The sequence below is a fragment of the Narcine bancroftii genome, chromosome 2 (assembly GCF_036971445.1).
Source record: "Narcine bancroftii isolate sNarBan1 chromosome 2, sNarBan1.hap1, whole genome shotgun sequence".
In the NCBI taxonomy this organism is placed as follows: Eukaryota; Metazoa; Chordata; class Chondrichthyes; order Torpediniformes; family Narcinidae; genus Narcine; species Narcine bancroftii.
Genome location: NC_091470.1, coordinates 313,153,516 through 313,174,896, shown reverse-complemented (window position 1 = coordinate 313,174,896; position 21,381 = coordinate 313,153,516). Strand labels below are relative to the sequence as shown.

General features: G+C 35.1%; 1 protein-coding gene across 13 annotated transcripts in view; it reads left to right on the top strand.

Annotated features, from left to right (window-relative positions):
• The window catches only part of trappc9 (trafficking protein particle complex subunit 9), a 650,990-nt gene that overhangs the window by 188,166 nt on the left and 441,443 nt on the right, over nucleotides 1-21,381 (top strand). For all 13 annotated transcript variants that reach the window (XR_011352375.1, XM_069921673.1, XM_069921672.1 and 10 more), the window contains one exon: nucleotides 3,269-3,401. Coding sequence is in view for 12 of the 13 variants with exons in the window: in XM_069921673.1 (XP_069777774.1) it covers nucleotides 3,269-3,401 (133 nt within the window). In the remaining variant the exon portion in view is untranslated. The remainder of the gene's footprint in view (nucleotides 1-3,268; nucleotides 3,402-21,381) is intronic.

The window sequence follows — 21,381 nt, the reverse complement described above, 5'->3', positions numbered from 1 at the left end:
TTATGGAGAATGAAATGAGATTTGATAGAGGTGCTCAAAATTGTGAGGGCTAAATGAAAATTGGCTTTTCTCTCTGAGGTTAGGTGAGAAGAGCTAGAGGTCATGGGTTCAGGGTGAAATGGAAATGTTTAAAGGGAACATTAGGGGGAATTTTTTCACTTATGCTGGTAAGTGTGGAATGGGCTGCCAGTTGAAGTGGCAAATATGGGCTCGATTTCAACATTGAATAAAAATTTGGATAGATACATAGATGGGAGGTGTATGGAGGGCAGTGGTCCAGGTGCAGATCAATGGTACTTGGCAGAATAATAATTTGACATGGACAAAATGGGCTGAAGAGCTTGTTTCTATACTATTGTGTTCTATAGTCCTCTGGCCCCTTCCTCCTTCTCCTTTCTTTTACTTTGCCCTCCCTACCCACATGTTACCTACACCATCTTTCTTCCAATCCCCTCCCCTTCTCTTTCTCCTCTACATCTTTCTCAGTTCACTGATCCTTTCTCATTCATTTCTTTGTTCCTTTCTTTCCCTTCCCAGCTATATTCATATATAATCCGCTAACCTGTGTTCCTCCCCACCCACATCTTTTTATTCAGGCATCTGCTCTTTCTTGCTATTCCTGTTGAAGAGTTTTGGTCCTGAACTGATAACTGTCTATTATTATTCATGGAAGCTGCCTGACATGCTGAGTTCCTCCAGCAATTTGTATGCTGTAACCAATTGCTCTGTATTTAGAGTCCTTTTACCAAAATTCAAGAAGCTGGTATCCCATTTGTAGATAATAAGCCACCATATTTCAGTACACTGTAGAATCATCATAAAACATGAATTTGAATGCTTCTATCAAATCTCCATTCTTCAGCACTGCAGGGAATAAAGCTCTAATCGATAAAATAAATTGCAAAATACTTCAAATTGATTCATGTTTGTTTCAATTCTTAGATATAGCTTCTAGATCTGTAATTGCCTTTTTCTTTGAAAGAGCTTTTTTTATGTAATGAAATTAATGATGGTACCTTTGCATGTAAACCCAAAGCATTCTGCTGGCCAAAGTACTCCATTTGGTGGCAGTTTCTTTTTCAGAAAAAGTGATTATGAAAATTCAGAGGTTTCAATGTGTTTCAGTCTGGTGTCCTCAGTTTCTTAGTCCATATGTTTATTGGTCCATATGTTCATGAGATCATTGTAAGAATGGCAAGCATTTGCCTTTGTAATTTTAAGCATGTTAATATTTGGAACTCATGGATGTCTAAATCACACAGATCTAGCTTTAGCTGTACCAGAAAATTTTACTGTGGCCACTCCATCACTTGCTGCTTTCTTTCCATATGCCACGTCTGCCCTATTCTCTTATTGAGAGTTGAGCTCGAGTTTTAAGAAATGACAGATCCTTGACGAGTTTTCCAATCTTCATGAATTCTCCAAATATTTTGATTGTTTATGTTAGGTTCCATTAAATCTGCTTTTATAACTGAAAAATACAAGGTCTCAGCCTTCTTTGCTTCAAAAACTCTACCTTTGTTAACCTTGCCTTGTAAGACGTATTCTCCAATCCAGGCAACATCTTGGTAAATCTCCTCTGCACCCTCACCATAACTTCCACATCCTCCCTGCAATGAGGCAACCGGAACTGATCACTATTTTCTATGCAAGTGTGGTCTTGCCAGAGTTTTATTGAGCTGCAACATTACCTCATAAATTTCAAATTTTATTTCATATTATTTTTGTATTTTAAACATCATTCATGTTGACTTGAATTTGTTTTATTGCAAATGTTCTTGTTGAGTTAAAGGACAATTTGTCTGGTAAGTTGTTTCATATGCCCACCATCCTTTGAGTGAAGATCTGTCTCCTGCGTCTCTTCCAAATCACACCCCTTCACCTTATAGTTATGTCCTTTCATCTTGGATTCTTCTATTCTAGGAAACCGATGGTCACTATTGACCTTATCTACAGACATCAGTTAAAGAAACGTGTCTAATATTTCCCGTTAAACTGTTAAAGATACAAATTAAATCTCAATCTACTCAATAAATTTGACAATTGGAACCATGAGGTTTTGCAGGCTTTTATGGATTGGTCTTTATAGATAAGGTGTTATTTTTCATTTGCGCACTTTCGTTACAGTAATCAGATTTGGAATACATCATTAAGGTTCAAAATTATTTTATCATCATGTAATTAAAAAAATGTGTATTACTTAAAATTTCCTTCAGTAAAGCAGACTAAGGTTCACCATCAGCACAAATTACCCGGCGCCCCTTATAATCAGAGAAAGAGAAGCAAAAGGGAGCTCCCCCAGAGTCAAGATCTTTTCCATGTTGAATTTATGATGTTTTTGTTTAAATGAGCTGTTGCTTTTTGTCAGACCTGAAAGTTAGAATTTACAATTGAAGTTTTTTCCCCTTTTACTTGTACTGTCCATTTACCTTGAATGTTTCTAGCTTTTCTCTGGAAGAGAAGAGTAAAAGATCAATCCTCTATCACGAATGTTGTTGGTTGATATTCCAAGTTGGAGAGCTACCTTGTCAATGGTATTGCCTTCATTTACAGTTTTACCCTCTTTCAATTTATAATGTTGGTGGTTGTGACAAGCTGTTCAAGATCTTGCATTATTATTTAGAGATAAGTCTGGAATTATCCCGCTTGGCTGGGCCAACATTCCTTTTCCTCTTTGTCACCAAAATTAGTTCATCTGATTAACTTTATCATTTCTGCCTCACTCTTCTTAAAGATAGTGGAGCTACAGTTTACTGCTTCAGGTCTGTTTGAGCTGAGATATGAAAATTACATTGTGGTGGCTTTCTTCCAATCTTCGCTGCAGACAAAAAAGCATTGTGTACAGCCATGTGTTGGAGAAGTTAATTTGAGTAATTAAGTTCTAAATGTTATTTTAATATTTATTTTTCATTATGCATTATCATACACAAATATTCAAAGCTCATAACTTATCAGTACAATTAAAATATGAGAAATTAAAAAAAATCAAACACAATATTAAACTTCCAAGCCTAAATGGAAACAAATGTCTTGTTATTTCAGCCTGAATTGGAAACTAGACTGAATTTTGACATTTAAGTTATGTTATTATAAGTTTACGAAATGTTCTGTTTCACAGGAAATAATCGAGTCAATTAGTTAAATTTCATTTAAAATGTTTTTAATAAGTTGATGTTGCATTGAAAAAGGAATATTTGATCTTTGATATGCTCATGTGGTCATTTTGATTTGCAATATGGGATTTATCACAGTGTACTTTGCTTTTCAGGTTACCAAACATCTGTTTTTGGTGTGACCAGTGACTGCCTGTTAGAAAATTTGTCTGGAGTAAAAGTTAACGGCTATACTGTGGAAGTTGTCCCAGCATTACCGCGGCTACAAATTACTACTTCTCTTCCACGGTAGGATATTTTAAACTGAAGTCCTGTTGCCCTCCTCAATTTAGTGCATTTCTCTTTGCCTTTGTGTGTGGTCAGCACCTTAAATTTGGAAAGTTTTTTTAATGTCTGTATGACCACATATATGTATAATATGTATGTGTGTGCCTATGTTTGTGTACACACGCATATACTGTATATGTCTTGAAGCTTGTTAGTTGAGAATGAAATGTTTTTCCAAGTACAATATGTTCAAACAGGAGATGCATGACAAAATTATTTCAATGTTTCACAAAAATGTTTTGTTATTTTAAAATAGTTCAACTGTATTGTAGAAATGTATGATTTTACACCCATGCATGCAGTGATGTCTACCCAGCACTCCAGAGAATGCAACTGAACACAGTAATTTATTTTTTTGTGTAGAAATGGATTTTCTGTATAGATTTGATTCTTTTTCTCATGATGCAGAAATCATTTTGATGAACAGATCTGGAGTTGAATAGTTGCTTTCAGTTCTCAGATGTGGGCTGAGGAGTTGGATTTGGTAGTAATAATTTCTCAGCATTACCAATCTTCATCCATCATAGAGGCAAGGACAAGAAAAGCAATGTGCAAGCATATGAGGCTTTATTAATCCTCGAGAGGAATCTGTGCTTTCTGTTTCCATTCAGAGGGGGAAAACATTCTGGAAAATTGTAGAAATGAAGGCAATCCCTAAAATGATGCACACAAGTTTTTTTTTGCCAATTGAGCAGCTATGCAGTCACACAGTTGAATATATCAAATGATATTCACTTCCAAAGTATCATTGGAACTAATCAATTCTGGAGATTTAGTCTGTGTCTTTATTGTTAATCTTGTAACATAGTAGCTCTATCAATTTTCCCCTTAATCAGCAAACATTTTGTATAGGATTGTTTGCATCAGATTTATTTTGTTGGGTCCATTCACTTATTTTCCTGAATTACCTATTTGAGAAGCTTTGAGGTTTATATTAATTATGCATTTTCTCCCATGATATCCAAGAATGTATGGAATGAAAAACAACAATAATAAATTGAGTTTGACATTCTTAAAGATTGATAATATTCATAAATTTCATGACACATGTTCATGACAATAAACCTGGTCTTCTCTTTTCACATTTCAGTTACTTTTCTTATGCAATGTTTGCAACACAATTATCAATATAAACATAATTGTATATTTTGACCAGTGCTCACAGCAATGATTCCCCTTTGCTTCTATCAGCTCCTCTGTCTTTAGAGTACAACAATTGTACTTTCTGGCACAAGTGATTTCTGTTGTAGTTTGTTTAATTATGATCTAGATACTTTCTGTACACTTTTACAGAATTATCTTTTGTCAATTTTCAAACCATGCCTTTGTCATCCTTTTCAGAGGATGGTTTTCTCTTTCCTGAGAAAATCACATTTCCTTTGTAATAGGTAATTTTTGAAACCAGCAATTTTGCTGGGCATCCTTCATTCAGTGTTTAATTGGCGATATAAAATGTTAAAATTTTAAATGTGCTTTGGTTTTGTTCGAGTTGGTTTATTTTCTTTGCAGACTGCCTTAAGTATTGCAAAGACTAATTAATTTTGGATTTAATAGTGTCATGTTTTATGACTCCAGGGAGAGGCAAGTTTCCATTCTGAGATCAAATTAATGGAAAATAAGTCGGGGAAAAAAGTTGACTTTTCCTGACAAAAACATGTATAATTCAGATATTGAAATAAAATCAAAATAAAAAAAACAATTCAACTATAATTTTAGTTTTCCTCAAAAGATTTGATTAAATTGGATCACATTGTCAAAATTAATTGGACTATCACTGTGGCATACATAATTGACGTCATAATTGACGTGCCTCAAAACATAATTTATCAGCAAAATGAGATAAAATGTTTGTAATTATTTGGGTGGTTGACCAACCAGGGATAAATGGAAGCTCTCAATAGAATGGACAGATGGAATGAACATTTATATTTGGTGAATTTCTAAATTGGGAGATTATATAAAATAGATGTGTTAAGGTTTGCGTTTGAAACCACAATATTTAAATTTGGAACCATGATATTTAAACTCAGTCATTAATTGAGTTAGCAAACAATGGTTAATATGATGAGGATTTAAAAACCTTTTAATTGGACGTGAGGAAGCAGAATTTTTGGTTTCTTTCAAATCTGCTCTGTCAAATTCTCTGTAGGACTACAATTTTGTTTTCTTTTTGGAGTAGCTATCCCTTCAGACAGTCATCCATGACAAATTGAAGGCAAATTACTTTAAATATTATCTTTATGATGGACATATTATCTGTGCTGGGGAAAAATGAGTTGCTTGTGGGCAGATAATTAGAAGTATAGCACATTACAACAAATAAACAGGCCTTTTGGCCCTTCTAGTCCAAGCTGAACTCTGATTTTTGCCTGCACCCAGATCATAGCCATCCATACTCCCCGTATCCATGAACCTGACCAAATTGTTCTTAAATGTTGAAATTGAGCTTGCATTTACCACTTCAGCTGGCAACTCATTCCATACTCCCAACCCTCTCTGTGTGAGGTTCCCCCTCATTTTTCTCCTCAACTCATGTACTCTTGTTTGTATCTCACCTACCCTCAGTGGAAAAAGCCTACCTACCTTTACTCTCTTGATATCCCTCAAAATTTTAATATTCCCTATCAATTCTCCCCTCATTCTTCAATGCTCCAGGGAATAACATTTTCACCTGTTGAATCTTTCCCTGTAATTCAGTTCCTGAAATCCGGGCAACATCCTTGTAAATCTTGACTGCACTCTTTCAATCTTATTGATATCTTTCCTGTAGTTTGGTGACTAAAATTACACACAGCACTCTAAATGTGGCCTCACCAATGTCTTATACAACTTTGCTATCATGTCTCAACTCATTTACTCAATACTTTGATTTATGAAGACCAGTATGCTAAATGTTCTCTTGAGAAGACTATCTACATGTGATGCACTTTCCCTCTGTTCTTCCACTCTCCTCAGTGCCCTACCATTTACTGTACATGTCCTTCCAAAATACAACTCCTCACACTTATGTTTTGAATATTTCATTTTTTTCCCTCATGAATATACTTATCAAATTTTTCAATATATACAAAACAAAGCACAAGAGCTCCTTCTCCCCCTAACTCCCTTCACACTATAAATCTGTACACCATCAGATCTTACAGTTGGATTTAAAATAAAGATTTTATTGGTGAGATCACTTATGTTTTTATAATAGTAGCATCTGATTTATTTATTTATGTTTGGGGCCCTATATAATCCAAATATGGTTGCCATTTTTTTATAAATATGTCATATTTGTTCTTTAGATTATATATGTTTTTTTCCCCCCTAAGATATATAACTGTTCATCTGTCTTCCATTGTGCCATCTGTAGAGGGGAGTCAGATTTCCAAGTAATTGCAATACATTTCTTAGCTACAGCTAAAACTATTTTAACAAATGAAATTTGGAATTTAATTAGTTTATTATTTATTTCAATAAGGTTGTCCAAAAAATAAAGCTACAAGCCATGCGGAAAGGCCATCCCTGTATTCCTTGTTAGTATTTTAGTAATATTCTGCCAGAAAGCTCTCACCTTCACACACAACCACGTAGCCTGTGCAAATGTCTCTATTTATATTCCACATCTAAAACAGATCTCCAATATTTCCCATTTTGATTTGTGTAATTTCAGTGGTGTGAGATATAATTGGTGTTGAAAATTATATTGCACTAATCTGTATCTTGCACTTGTAATTGATGTCATGCTACCCAAACATCAATCAAACCAGTATTTTTCCATTGTTGCAACTTCTAAATCTGACTCCCATGTCTCTCTCGATCTCTGTAAGCACTTTCATTTTGGAGAGCAAAGTCCATCTTAGATATAAATTTAGGTATGTTCCCCAGCTAAATCGTTCGTTCCATCTCAATAATTTCAGGTAGGACCAAGTTTGGTCCCCATCTTTCTCTTAAGAATTATCTTAACTGGGGAAAGCAAAATAATGTCCCATTAACTAATCCATACTTATTACTTAATTATTCAAAACACTCAAGAAATCCTTACATATAATAATCATCAGCATGTCTTATTTGTTTGTTAAACCATGAATTCAATGTTTTGTTACCCTGATTTATAGGCAGTAATATAATTTTACATAATGGTGTTCTCAGTGATATGCAGTACCTGCTTTTTTTCCCTGATACATTCATTTATTTATTGTCAAATTCTAATCACGTGTATTAATATTGGATTTTTTTTGTTACTGACTTACAATTCCACTATAAATAAAAGAGGAGACAGTGAAGGACTTTATTGAATTCAGTCCCATTCAAAACCATGAGGGGGGACCATTTTCTTCAAAGAAAGATGATAGAAAGCATGTTTGTGCTGATAGATAATACTTGTTAAAATCCCGAAGTCTTAAGTCCTCCCAATTTATAATCCCATGTTAACTTTTCCAGTACAATTATTGGTACTTTGTTATTCCATAGGAATTGTCTCATGCAATTATGTAATAATTAAAAAAAATTAGTGCAATGGGCAACAATTGAAAGAGAAACTGTAGTCTTGGCATCACCTCATTTTTATACAATTTACCCTTCCTATTAATGTAACCGGAAAATCATGCCATTTCTGTAAATCTTTTCCTATTGTTTTCTCATAGAGAGATATAATTGAGTTTATTATAAATTCAGTAAATTATCTGTCATTATTCCCAAGTATTTAATTCCATCTTTCTATTTAAATTTACTACAATTTTGATACTTTTATTTTTTATTATTTTATTTTAGAGTTTTCATCTACAATGCAAGTAACATTGAAAATAATTACATCAATTATCAATGATATATACATTGGATTGCCTTGTATTTTTAATATCCCCCCCACTCCATGCCCAATACACAAAGAAAGCAAATAATAACCAAATAAAAATAATAAATTCTCTAAAAGCATTTTTTGCAACTCAATATCAGATATCAATATTCAAATCTTAATTCTGAATTATTCCCGACACACAAAATATTTCCCAAAATATCCTTTGTAACAGAATGTCATAGATATATAAATATATCCCTGAAAGAATATCCAATATATAAAGTAAATACATCAGTTATTAATTAATTATATATTGCATTGTTTTAATGCCTCTCCCTTCTCCCCAATATTAAACAAAAAACACAATATAAAAATAAAATAAGAATAAAAACTAAAAAGAAATGCTCCAAAAACACTCATCAGAACTCAAAAAATACTATATCTTCTAATAATTAAAATATTACTTTGTCGCTGCTATTTCGCTGGAGCTACTAAAGCAATGCACACACGCACCAGGTTAGTCAACACAAGACTAATTTATTCAGACTTTACAAACTTTTATATACCACATGTCCCAGGATTCACGGGACAAGATGGGACATCACTATGAGTTGCTTCCGATCCATGTGACTGGCAGGTTTAGATTAAGCCCTGTGAGTGTCCCTCGCCTTCCAGCAGGAGACCTCGACATGTAGTCCCGCTTGCGTGCAGTCCATTAAGTAAGTATTCAACTGTCTGTATTACGGTTCCGCACACCCGCAGAACTGTACCAGTGATGGTTCACGATACTGCACTGTGCGTCCGCTCGGCCTGCTACACGGCTGCTACATCAGAAGAATTTTTAACAAATGTTGAACTTCCTAAACTGGAAAAGAGAAAAAAATGACTAAGATACACCTTTTACAAGGGAAAAAATAGAGAAAGCTCTGGGTACTTTACAAGCTAATAAGTCCCTGGGGGGAGATGGGTTTCCTCTTGAGTTCTATAGACAATTTAAAGATTTGTTGATGCCTCTTTTGATGGATCTGTTAGACCAGGCAGTGAGGCCCAAACACTCCCAGAAACTTTGTCAACTGTTATAATTACAGTGCCACTGAAGAAAGGTAGAGACCCATTAAAAACTTCATCATACAGACCTGAATGCAGATTACAAAATTTTAGCAAAACCACTAGTTAAAAGATTGATACTTACCAAAATTAATATATCCAGATGATGTGGGATTTATTAAAGGAAGGCCTTCTTCAAATCATCTAGGTAAATTATTCAATATCATACATATGGCAAAATCAAGGTTGAATCCAAATATAACTATTTAGGTGCAGAAAGGCATTTGACCGACTAGAATGGTCTTTCTTATATAAAAAGTTGGAAAAATTTAGTGTAATGTAACACTATTGGTGGGTCATTGGGCGGAATTTCTGCATCTTCGAGAGAGAGGCTCAGGACTAACAGGGAAAAGCATACACGTAGATATTCACTAAGTGTATGGTAAAATAAAACAAGCTACGAACGTGACTCCAGGCTCAAGGTCATTTTTATAACAAGCGTGTCTGAACCTAACATGACAGGTAGAAAATTTATAAATTGGATAAAATCTTTTACTTTTTTTACTTAGATCCATTATAAATATTTTCACAATCTTATCCTTCGGCAACTTCAATCTCTTTTTTTTTACAAACTTCGCAGAAAGTCTTCCACCTCGTTCTTGTTCTTGAAAAATTGCTGGTTACCTTCCCTACTTTGACCCTCAGGGTGGCAGGATATATCATTGAGTATTTCAAGTTTTTAAACACGTAGTTGTCTATATCCTGAAATTCGTTTCTTTGTTTAAACAAGGGCCATTATTCTGCTTACAGAAATCGTATGGCTGCTCCCAGAATTATCTCCCATACTTTCATTTCCTGGGTCACTTTTGGAGCATTTTTTAAACAATGGAACAACATGAGCTACCCTCCAATCCTCCAGCACCTCACCCATGGCTAAGGATAAGTTAAATATTTCTGTCAGAGCCTCTGCAATTTCTACATTGGCATCCTTGAGGGATATCTTAAAGAATATCTTGTCAGGCCATGGGGATTTATTCACCTTTATTAGCTTTAAGTCAGCAAGCACCTCCTCCTCTTTCATCTGTATAGGGTCCATGACTTCACTGCTTGTTTTCCTTACTTTCCTGGACTTTTTGCCACTTTCCTGAGTAAATACTAATGAAAAAAACCTATTCAAGATCTCCCCCATTTTTCTGGCTCCATACGTAGCTGACTACCCTGATCTTCAAGGGGACCAATTTTGTTCTTTACTATCCTTTTGCTCTTAATATACTTGTAGAAACCCTTAGGATTAACATTCACATTGTTTGCCAAGGCAGCCTCATGTAATCTTTTAGGCTTTTTTTGTATATTTTATTTAATATTCCATACATACAGTAACTAATTATTATAATACTACAAAAATAAAAAAAAAAACCAAATTGATAACATATACAATAGTTTTCAACTCACCCCAAAAATTAATTTCTAATTTATAAGTAACTTCATCTAAATCAATTCAACTTTGAATTACCCTGGCATAGTTAAAGATATCTCCAATTTCTAAGTAATTGCAATACACTTTCTTGCTACCACTAATACTGATTTCACAAATTTCAATTGATAAATTGATAGTTTCAATTTAGGACTTGTACCTTCAATATTTCCTAATAAACATAAATCAGGACTTGGGGGAAAAGCAATTTATGTACCTTGTTCCAGAAGTTTACATAAAGCCACCCAAAAAGCAACAAGACCATGATGAATGTATAGAAATATTCTGTATCTTCACCACTCCTTGAAGATGTGGTCTGATAAATCTGTTTTCAATCTTTTAAACTTCTGTGGTGTAAGATATAATTTAAAAAAAAATTATTTTTATTTTTCACACTATGAACCATACTGACCAAAATACATACAGACATTTTTCTCTTGAATATATAGTGTCATTTTCTCCCCTTTTTCCCCCTCCCTTCCCTCCCTCCCTCACCCCACCTTCCCATTTATTCAAAGATCAATCTATATGATACATTAAACCCGTTAAACAATGTCGTCACTTAATAAAAATAAATAAGAAATTTTTGTCTTTTACTTTAACAAACTGAGTCAGTTCATTTCGTTGTCTTCTTCTGTCATTTTAGGTGGTGGAGGTCTGTGGTAGGATTTCTCTATTGTGTTTCATGTTTGGTTCCCATTTTTGTTCGCATATTGTGATGTTATTTCTTAAATTATATGTTATTTTTTCTAATGGAATACATTTATTTATTTCATTGTTGTATTCTCAAGTTGTCTTCTAATTTCCAGGTTGACATAATACATTTTTTTGCTATAGCTAGGGCTATCATAATAAATCTTTTTTGTGCTCCATCCAAATCGAGTCCAAATTCTTTATTTCTTATGTTACTTAGAAGGAAGATCTCTGGGTTTTTTGGTATATTTCTTTTTGTGATTTTATTTAATATCTGGTTTAGATCTTCCCAAAATTTTTTCACTTTCTCACATGCCCAAATTGCATGTATTGTTGTTCCCGTTTCCTTTTTACAGCGAAAACATCTGTCTGATACTGTTGGGCCCCATTTATTTAACTTTTGGGGTGTGATGTTTAATCTGTGTAACCAATTATATTGTATCATGTGTAACCTCGTGTTTATTGCATTTCTCATAGTTCTGGAGCATAGCTTTTCCCATGTTTCATTCTTTATCTTTATGTTTAGATCTTGTTCCCATTTTTGTTTAGGTTTACAGTTTGTTTCCTCGTTCTCCTTTTCTTGCAGTTTGATGTACATGTTTGTTATAAATTTTTAAATTATCATTATGTCTGTAATCACATATTCAAAATTGCTTCCCAATTTGTCCTTCAATTAGGTTTTCAGTTGGTGGTATGCAAACATTGTATCGTGAGTTATATTTGTCCTTCATTTGTTTAAAAGATAATAATTTATTTCCCGAAAAACAATTTTCTATTCTTTTGATTCCTTTTGTCTCCCATTCTCTGAAGGAAAGGTTATCTATTGTGAAAGGGATTAGTTGATTTTGTGTCAATATTAATTTTGGTAGTTGATAATTTATTTTATTCTTTTCTACGTGAATCTTCTTCCAAATGTTGAGCAGATGGTGCAATACTGGTGAATTACTATGTTGCACCAATTTTTCATCCCACTTGTATAGTATATGTTCAGGTATCTTCTCCCTATTTTATCTAGCTCTAATCTGGTCCAATCTGGTTTTTCCCTTGTATGATAAAAATCTGATAGGTATCTTAATTGTGCTGCTAATTTTCTCTTAACTTATCTAGTGCTATCCTCGGTTTCCCCCTTTTCCAAAATAATTTCCTTATTATTTTCTTCAGCTCCTTGAAGAATTTCTCTGTTAGGTGAATTGGTAATGATTGAAGTAGGTATTGTATCCTTGGGAAGATGTTCATTTTAATACAGTTTATCCTTCCTATCAGTGTTAGTGGTAAGTGTAAGATATAATTGATGTAAAAAGTTGTGTTGAACTAATCCATCTCTTACATTGATAGTATTAGTCATATGATCCCTACATAAATTTTCCCACATTTTTTGATCTATTATAATATTCAAATCTGTTTCCCATCTCTGTCTAGATCTATGTAATCCTAGTTTGAGTTTCTTCTTGTAACAATGAATATATCAAAGAAATAAATGCCTTAAAAAAAATCTACTTCAATACAATTGGACAGAAAAATAGTTGGTCCAAGCTTATCCCTCTAATATGCTTTTAACTGAAAATAGCCAAAAAAACATATTTTGTGGTTCAGCATATTTATTTATCAGCTGCTTAAATGACATTAATTAATCTCTTTCATAACAATCTTCAACATTAACAATCCCTTTACGATACCATATATTCAAGAACTGGTTATCTCTTAGAAAAAAAAACCAAAAGCAGGTTAATCAATGGTATTTTAGGTGATATAGACCCTCAACCAATGTCATGATTTATTTAATTCCAAACATTAAGCAAATGTTTCAATAATAGTCTCTTTCAGTAACCAGCAATTTCGATTCCCACTTGAATATAAATTCCTCTGCTTTCTTCTCTGCTATTTTATTTAGTTCTATATTAGCCCATGCCGATTTTGTTTTTATTTTTTATTTTCAAAAAAAAATGATGCAAGAAATCCCATCTGTGCAGCTCGATAATAATGTCTAAAATTAGGAAGCTGTAAACCTCCTGTCCTGGGTAAACTTGTACCTCTCACTTTGTTCATTTTAGATTGGTCACAGTGTTTGAGCTACTGAAAGAAAATAGACACACACACCAAGAGCAGTTCAGTTTATACAAATGTTTATTACAAATTCAAAAGCTGATTTCAAAGTACAATATGCTAGCCCTTCCAAATTATACTTATCAACGCCTGGACTGGTCCCAACTGCCAAAGCGAGGCAATGACCGCACACTTGTAGTAGGTTGTCGGGGTGCCGGTAGTAGCTTCTCCACCTCCCCGACCAGGACTTTGGCTGGACTCTAGAAGTTCTTCTTCTTGCTGAGAGATATTGCCACCTCTCGGAGAGTCTCAAACTTCAGCAGCGGGACCATGGCTTATATTACCCAAAAACTGCTTACCCAAGCACCTATTCCCAGCACAGCAAGAAAGATAAGCGAGCAAGCTAGCATGCTAGGCTTCTATCGAATAACATAATTTTCACCTTATCACTTTGAATACAATGGTTTATTTTGCATCAAGGCTAGGCCTCTGACAGTCTGTGACCAAAACAAGCAGGAAGATTAAATGTTCTTGGTACACAGATGTCCTTTCGTCAGATAACTGGATCTCTGGTCCCTCAGTGGAATTTAGCTTATGACACCTCCCAATTCATTTTTCCACATTAACTTTTTAATAGAAATTCTTGCCATTTTATCTTTCAAAAGAAATTTCCATACTTGTTTATTTAATTCTTGAATTTTTTTTGACATTAATATTGATAATGTCTGAAAAAGATATTGTTTCTTTGGAAATATATTCATCTTTATATAATTCACCAGTTCAACTAAAGCTATAGATAAATGTATCCATTTTTTCAAATCTTCCTCAATCTTTTTAAGTAAAGACAAATAATTCAATTTATATAAATTCTTCAAATTACTACCATACATATTTCTAAATATTTAATTCCTTCTTTTGGCCATTTAAACTATGTATGCCTCTGATACTGAATATAATTACCTACTGTCAATGGTATAATTTCACTTTTATTCTAATTTATTTTATAACCCAAAAAAATTTCATATTCTTCCAATTGGGTATAACAGTCTTTGCAGGGTCAGTCAAATATATTTAAACGTCATCTGCAAATAAACTAATTTTATGTTTCTCCTAGCCCACCCTAAAGCCCTTAATTTGTAAATCAGAGCAAATTACCTGAGCAAGTGGTTCTATAGCTAAAATAAATAAGGCTGGTGATAAAGGGCAACCTTATCTACTTGGTTTTGTTAATTTAAATGCAATAGATATTTGTCCATTTGTAACTACTTTAGCTTTCTGGCTATTATATAATGTTCTAAACAAATCTTAAAAATTTGATCCAAATCAAAACTTAACTACAATCTTAAAAAAAAACACTCTAATCTATCAAATGCCTTTTCTGCATCTCAACCCACTGCAACACTCAAATCACCTTTTTTTACACACTAGATGAATTATACTAAGCAGGCTTGGTACATTTTCTGAAGCCCTGTATGATCCATATCAATTAATTTAGGTAACAAGTTATTCTATTTGCCAACATTTTTGCTACTATTTTATAATCCGCATTTAATAATGAGATAGATCTTTAAGATGAGTGTTTTAGAAGGTCTCTATCTTTTTTAGGAATCATAGTAATTATTGCTATCAAGATTATTCTGGAAGTTTGTGAAGCTGATCTAATACTTAAATATAGGATGTCCCCCAAAGTTCCTCAACATGATTATCCAACTGCACGAAAACCAACAAGGTCGGGTCAGATACAGCAATGAGCTCTCTGAACCCTTCTCCATTAACAATGGCGTGAAGCAAGGCTGTGTTCTCGCACCAACCCTCTTTTCAATCTTCTTCAGCATGATGCTGAACCAAGCCATGAAAGACCCCAACAATGAAGATGCTGTTTACATCCGGTACCGCACGGATGGCAGTCTCTTCAATCTGAGGCGCCTGCAAGCTCACACCAAGACACAAGAGAAACTTGTCCGTGAACTACTCTTTGCAGATGATGCCGCTTTAGTTGCCCATTCAGAGCCAGCTCTTCAGCGCTTGACGTCCTGCTTTGCGGAAACTGCCAAAATGTTTGGCCTGGAAGTCAGCCTGAAGAAAACTGAGGTCCTCCATCAGCCAGCTCCCCACCATGACTACCAGCCCCCCCACATCTCCATCGGGCACACAAAACTCAAAACGGTCAACCAGTTTACCTATCTCGGCTGCACCATTTCATCAGATGCAAGGATCGACAATGAGATAGACAACAGACTCGCCAAGGCAAATAGCGCCTTTGGAAGACTACACAAAAGAGTCTGGAAAAACAACCAACTGAAAAACCTCACAAAGATAAGCGTATACAGAGCCGTTGTCATACCCACACTCCTGTTCGGCTCCGAATCATGGGTCCTCTACCGGCACCACCTACGGCTCCTAGAACGCTTCCACCAGTGTTGTCTCCGCTCCATCCTCAACATCCATTGGAGCGCTTACACCCCAAACGTCGAAGTACTCGAGATGGCAGAGGTCGACAGCATCGAGTCCACGCTGCTGAAGATCCAGCTGCACTGGATGGGTCACGTCTCCAGAATGGAGGACCATCGCCTTCCCAAGATCGTATTATATGGCGAGCTCTCCACTGGCCACCGTGACAGAGGTGCACCAAAGAAAAGGTACAAGGACTGCCTAAAGAAATCTCTTGGTGCCTGCCACATTGACCACTGCCAGTGGGCTGATAACGCCTCAAACCGTGCATCTTGGCACCTCACAGTTTGGCGGGCAGCAACCTCCTTTGAAGAAGACCGCAGAGCCCACCTCACTGACAAAAGGCAAAGGAGGAAAAACCCAACACCCAACCCCAACCAACCAATTTTCCCTTGCAACCGCTGCAATCGTGTCTGCCTGTCCCGCATCAGACTTGTCAGCCACAAACGAGCCTGCAGCTGACGTGGACTTTTTACCCCCTCCATAAATCTTCATCCGCGAAGCCAAGCCAAAGAAAGAAAATTCTTTATAAAATTCGGATGGAAAACCATCCTCTCCTGGTGATTTATTACTTTGTAAAGAGCTCATTGTTTTTCTTACTTTAGCCTCAGTAAATGGAGCAGCCAAGGCAATGTTGTCTGTGTAATTTATCTGTGATAAATAATTATTTATTTTAACTCCATCTCCTAAAGACTCTGAAGTATACAATTTCATATAGAAATTTCTAAAGGATTCATTTATTTCATATGTAAATACATTTGTATCTATTTTAATTGCATTAATTATTCTTGAAATGTTCCGCTTTTAATTACCAAGCTAATACTTTATGAGATCTCTCACCTAATTCATAATATCTTTGTTTCGTTCGAATGATGGTCTTCTCAGTTTTATAAGTTTGTAATGTATTATAATTAAACTTCTTATTAATCAAGTGTCTGCATATCTTCCAAAACACACTTGAAGATCCTTTTCCAAAACTGTCATTTCTTTTTCTAATTGATCTATTTCTCTCATGTAATCCTTTTTAATTTTAGATGTGAAATTTGTAATTTGACCTCATAGATATGCCTTTAAAGCATTCCATATAATAAATTTATAATTTACTGAGTTCAAATTTGTATCACAATATGTCCAAATGTGGTTTCGAACAAAATCATAAAAATCTTTCCTTCTCAACAATAAAGAATTTAATCTCCATTTATATATTGACTTCTCCTTGTCAGGCATTTCCATAGCATTTCCATAGTTATTAACAAAGGCGAATGGACAGAGAAAATCCTGAGTTTTTAGTCCGCTTCACAAATCCTAGTTTGTATTTGAGCCAAAATCAAAAATAAATAATTTATAGAATAAGAATCAAGCCTACTAGAATAAAATGAATAATCTTTCTCACTAGGATGGATTCTTCTCTATACATCAAGTAAATTCAAATCTCTCATCAAACCCAATGTAGTTTAAGCAGCTTTCGTTCTCTTTGTTATTTGAGTAGACCTATCCAACAATGGGTCTCAGCAAAAATAGAAATCCCCTCCTATTAAAATATTTTCATGTGCCTCAGCTAAATTTAAAAAAGGCATCTGAATAAATTTCTTATTGTCAATATTTAGAGCATATAGATTCAAAAATGTCTACATTTCTGAAAATATTTGACTGCAGGATCTGTAACAATATTTTGAATTTTAAATGAAAGATTCTTTTTAATCAAAATTGCCACACCTCTTTGCTTTAGAATTAAAAGAAGATGACATTACATATCACACCCAATCCCTTTTTATTTTCAAATGTTCTTTTTCAGTTAAATGTGTTTCTTTTTTAAAATATTTTTTTATTTTTCACGCTGTGAACCATATGAACCAAATTATATACAAACGTTTCTCATTAAATATACACAGTGGCATTTTCTCCCTTTTCCCCCCCCCCCGAACTACCCTCCCCCCTTCCCACCCCCCTCCAAAACCAACAAATATTCAACATGCACAATACAGTAAAACCATTAAACAATGCCATCACACAATGAAAAATAAACAAGAAAAATGTGTCATCTATTTTTACACACTGGATCAAGTCGTTTTGTCTTCTTATCATTTTAGGGGGTGGAGGTCCGAGGCAAGCCCTCTCTGTTATGTTCAATGTATGGTTCCCAAATTTGTTCAAATAACGTGACTTTATTTTTAAATTATATGTTATTTTTTTCCAATGGAATACATTTATTCATTTCCATGTACCATTGCTGTATTCTCAAGCTATCTTCCATTTTCCAAGTTGGCATTATACATTGTTTTGGTACTGCTAAGGCTATCATAATAAATCTTTTTTGTGCTTTATCCAATTTGAGGCCTAATTCCTTACTTCTTATTATTACTTAGAAGAAAGATCTCTGGATTTTTTTGGTATATTATTTTTTGTGATTTTTAATATCTGATTTAGATCTTCCCAAAACATTTTCACTTTCTCACATGCCCAAATTGCATGTACAGTTGTTCCCATTTCCTTCTTACAGCGAAAACATCTATCTGATAATGTTGGATCCATTTTTTAAACTTATGGTGTGTGATATATAACCTGTGTAACCAATTATACTGTATCATGCGTAACCTTGTGTTTATTATATTCTTCATAGTTCCAGAACAAAACTTTTCCCATGTTTCATTTTTTATCTTTATGTTTAAATCTTTTTCCCACTTTTGTTTGGGTTTATAGCTTATTTCATCACTTCCCTTATCTTGCAGCTTAAAGTACATGTTCATTTCTTTCTTTGGCTTGGCTTCGCGGACGAAGATTTATGGAGGGGGTAAAAAGTCCACGTCAGCTGCAGGCTCGTTTGTGGCTGACCAGTCCGATGCGGGACAGGCAGACACGATTGCAGCGGTTGCAAGGGAAAATTGGTTGGTTGGGGTTGGGTGTTGGGTTTTTCCTCCTTTGCCTTTTGTCAGTGAGGTGGGCTCTGCGGTCTTCTTCAAAGGAGGCTGCTGCCCGCCAAACTGTGAGGCGCCAAGATGCACGGTTTGAGGCGTTATCAGCCCACTGGCGGTGGTCAATGTGGCAGGCACCAAGAGATTTCTTTAGGCAGTCCTTGTACCTTTTCTTTGGTGCACCTCTGTCACGGTGGCCAGTGGAGAGCTCGCCATATAATACGATCTTGGGAAGGCGATGGTCCTCCATTCTGGAGACGTGACCCATCCAGCGCAGCTGGATCTTCAGCAGCGTGGACTCGATGCTGTCGACCTCTGCCATCTCGAGTACCTCGACGTTAGGGGTGTGAGCGCTCCAATGGATGTTGAGGATGGAGCGGAGACAACGCTGGTGGAAGCGTTCTAGGAGCCGTAGGTGGTGCCGGTAGAGGACCCATGATTCGGAGCCGAACAGGAGTGTGGGTATGACAACGGCTCTGTATACGCTTATCTTTGTGAGGTTTTTCAGTTGGTTGTTTTTCCAGACTCTTTTGTGTAGTCTTCCAAAGGCGCTATTTGCCTTGGCGAGTCTGTTGTCTATCTCATTGTCGATCCTTGCATCTGATGAAATGGTGCAGCCGAGATAGGTAAACTGGTTGACCGTTTTGAGTTTTGTGTGCCCGATGGAGATGTGGGGGGGCTGGTAGTCATGGTGGGGAGCTGGCTGATGGAGGACCTCAGTTTTCTTCAGGCTGACTTCCAGGCCTGGAAGTCAGAACACATGTTCATTATAAGTCTTTTAATTATCATTGTGTCTGTGATCACATATTCAAAGCTGCTTTCTTCTGGTAACCTCAGTCTGCTTCCCAATTTGTCCTTCAAGTAGGTTTTAAGTTGGTGGTATGCAAACATTGTACCATGAGTTATTCCATGTTTGTACTTCATTTGTTCAAATGTTAATAAATTATTTCCCAAAAAACAATTTTCTATTCTTTTGATTCCTTTTCTCTCTCATTCTCTAAAAGAAAGGTTATCTATTGTAAAAGGGGTTAGTGGATTTTGCGTCAACAGTAATTTTGGTATTTGGTAATTCATTTTTTTCCTTTCTAAGTGGATCTTCTTCCATATATTGAATAAATGATGCAGTACTGGTGAGCTTTTATATTGCACCAACTTTTCATCCCACTTACAAAGTATATGTTCCGGTACCTTCTCCCCTATTTTATCTAGTTCTATCTTAGTCCAGTCTGCCCTTGTCTGGTAAAAATCTGATAAATACCTTAATTGTGCTGCTCTATAATAATTATTAAAGTTTGGTAACTGCAAACCACCTTGGTTGTACCTCTCTATTAATTTATCTAATGCTATACTCGGTTTCCCTCCCCTTTCCGCAAGAATTTCCTTATTATTCTCTTTAGTTCATTAAAGAATTTCTCTGTTAAGGGAATTGGTAACGATTGAAATAAGTATTGTATCCTTGGGAAGACATTCATCATAATGCAATTTACCATCCCTATCAATGTTAGCGGTAATTCTTTCCAATGGTCTAAGTCTTCCTGCAATTTCTTTTTTAGTGGCTGATGATTTATTTTGTACAGGTGACTTAAGTTATTATCTAACCTAATACCTAGGTATCAGATTGCTTGTGTTTGCCATTTATATGGTGATCTTTTTAAAATTCTGTATAATCCGCGTTACTTATTGGCATCACTTCACTTTTATTTGCGTTGATCTTGTACCCCGATATTTCTCCATACTCCTTCAATTTCTTATGTAATTCTTTTATTGATATTTCAGGTTCTGTTAAGTATACTATAATGTCATCTGCAAATAAACTGATTTTATACTCCTTCTCCTTTATTTTTATCCCTTTTATTTTATTTTCTGTTCTTATCAGTTCTGCCAATGGTTCTATTGCTAAAGCGAACAGTGAGGGAGATAATGGACATCCTTGTCTAGTTGACCTTGACTTATATTGGTTCGATACATATCCATTTACTGTTACCTTCGCCAATGTTCCATTATATAATGCTTTAATCCAATTAATATATTTTTCTGGTAGATTGAACCTCTGTAATACTTTAAATAAATAATTCCATTCTACTCTGTCAAAGGCTTTTTCTGCGTCTAAAGCAACAGCCACTTTTGGCTTCTTATTTCCTTGAACTGCATGAATTAGATTAATAAGTTTACAGACATTATCTGCTGTTTGTCTTTTAATAAATCCAGTTTGATCTTGTTTTACTATTTTTGATGCACCATCGGCCAATCTGTATGCTAATAATTTCACTATTATCTTATAATCTGAATTAAGTAGAGATATTGGTCTATATGATGCTGGTGTTAGTGGATCCTTCCCCGTCTTTGGTATTACTGTAATTATTGCTGTCTTGCATGAATCTGGCAAGTTTTGTGTTTCGTTTATCTGGTTCATTACTTCCAGGAGAGGAGGAATTAATAACTCTTTAAATGTTTTATGAAATTCTATTGGGAATCCATCCAATGTTTTATTGTTCGGCAGCTTTTTCAATATATCCTGTACTTCCTCTATTTCAAATGGCT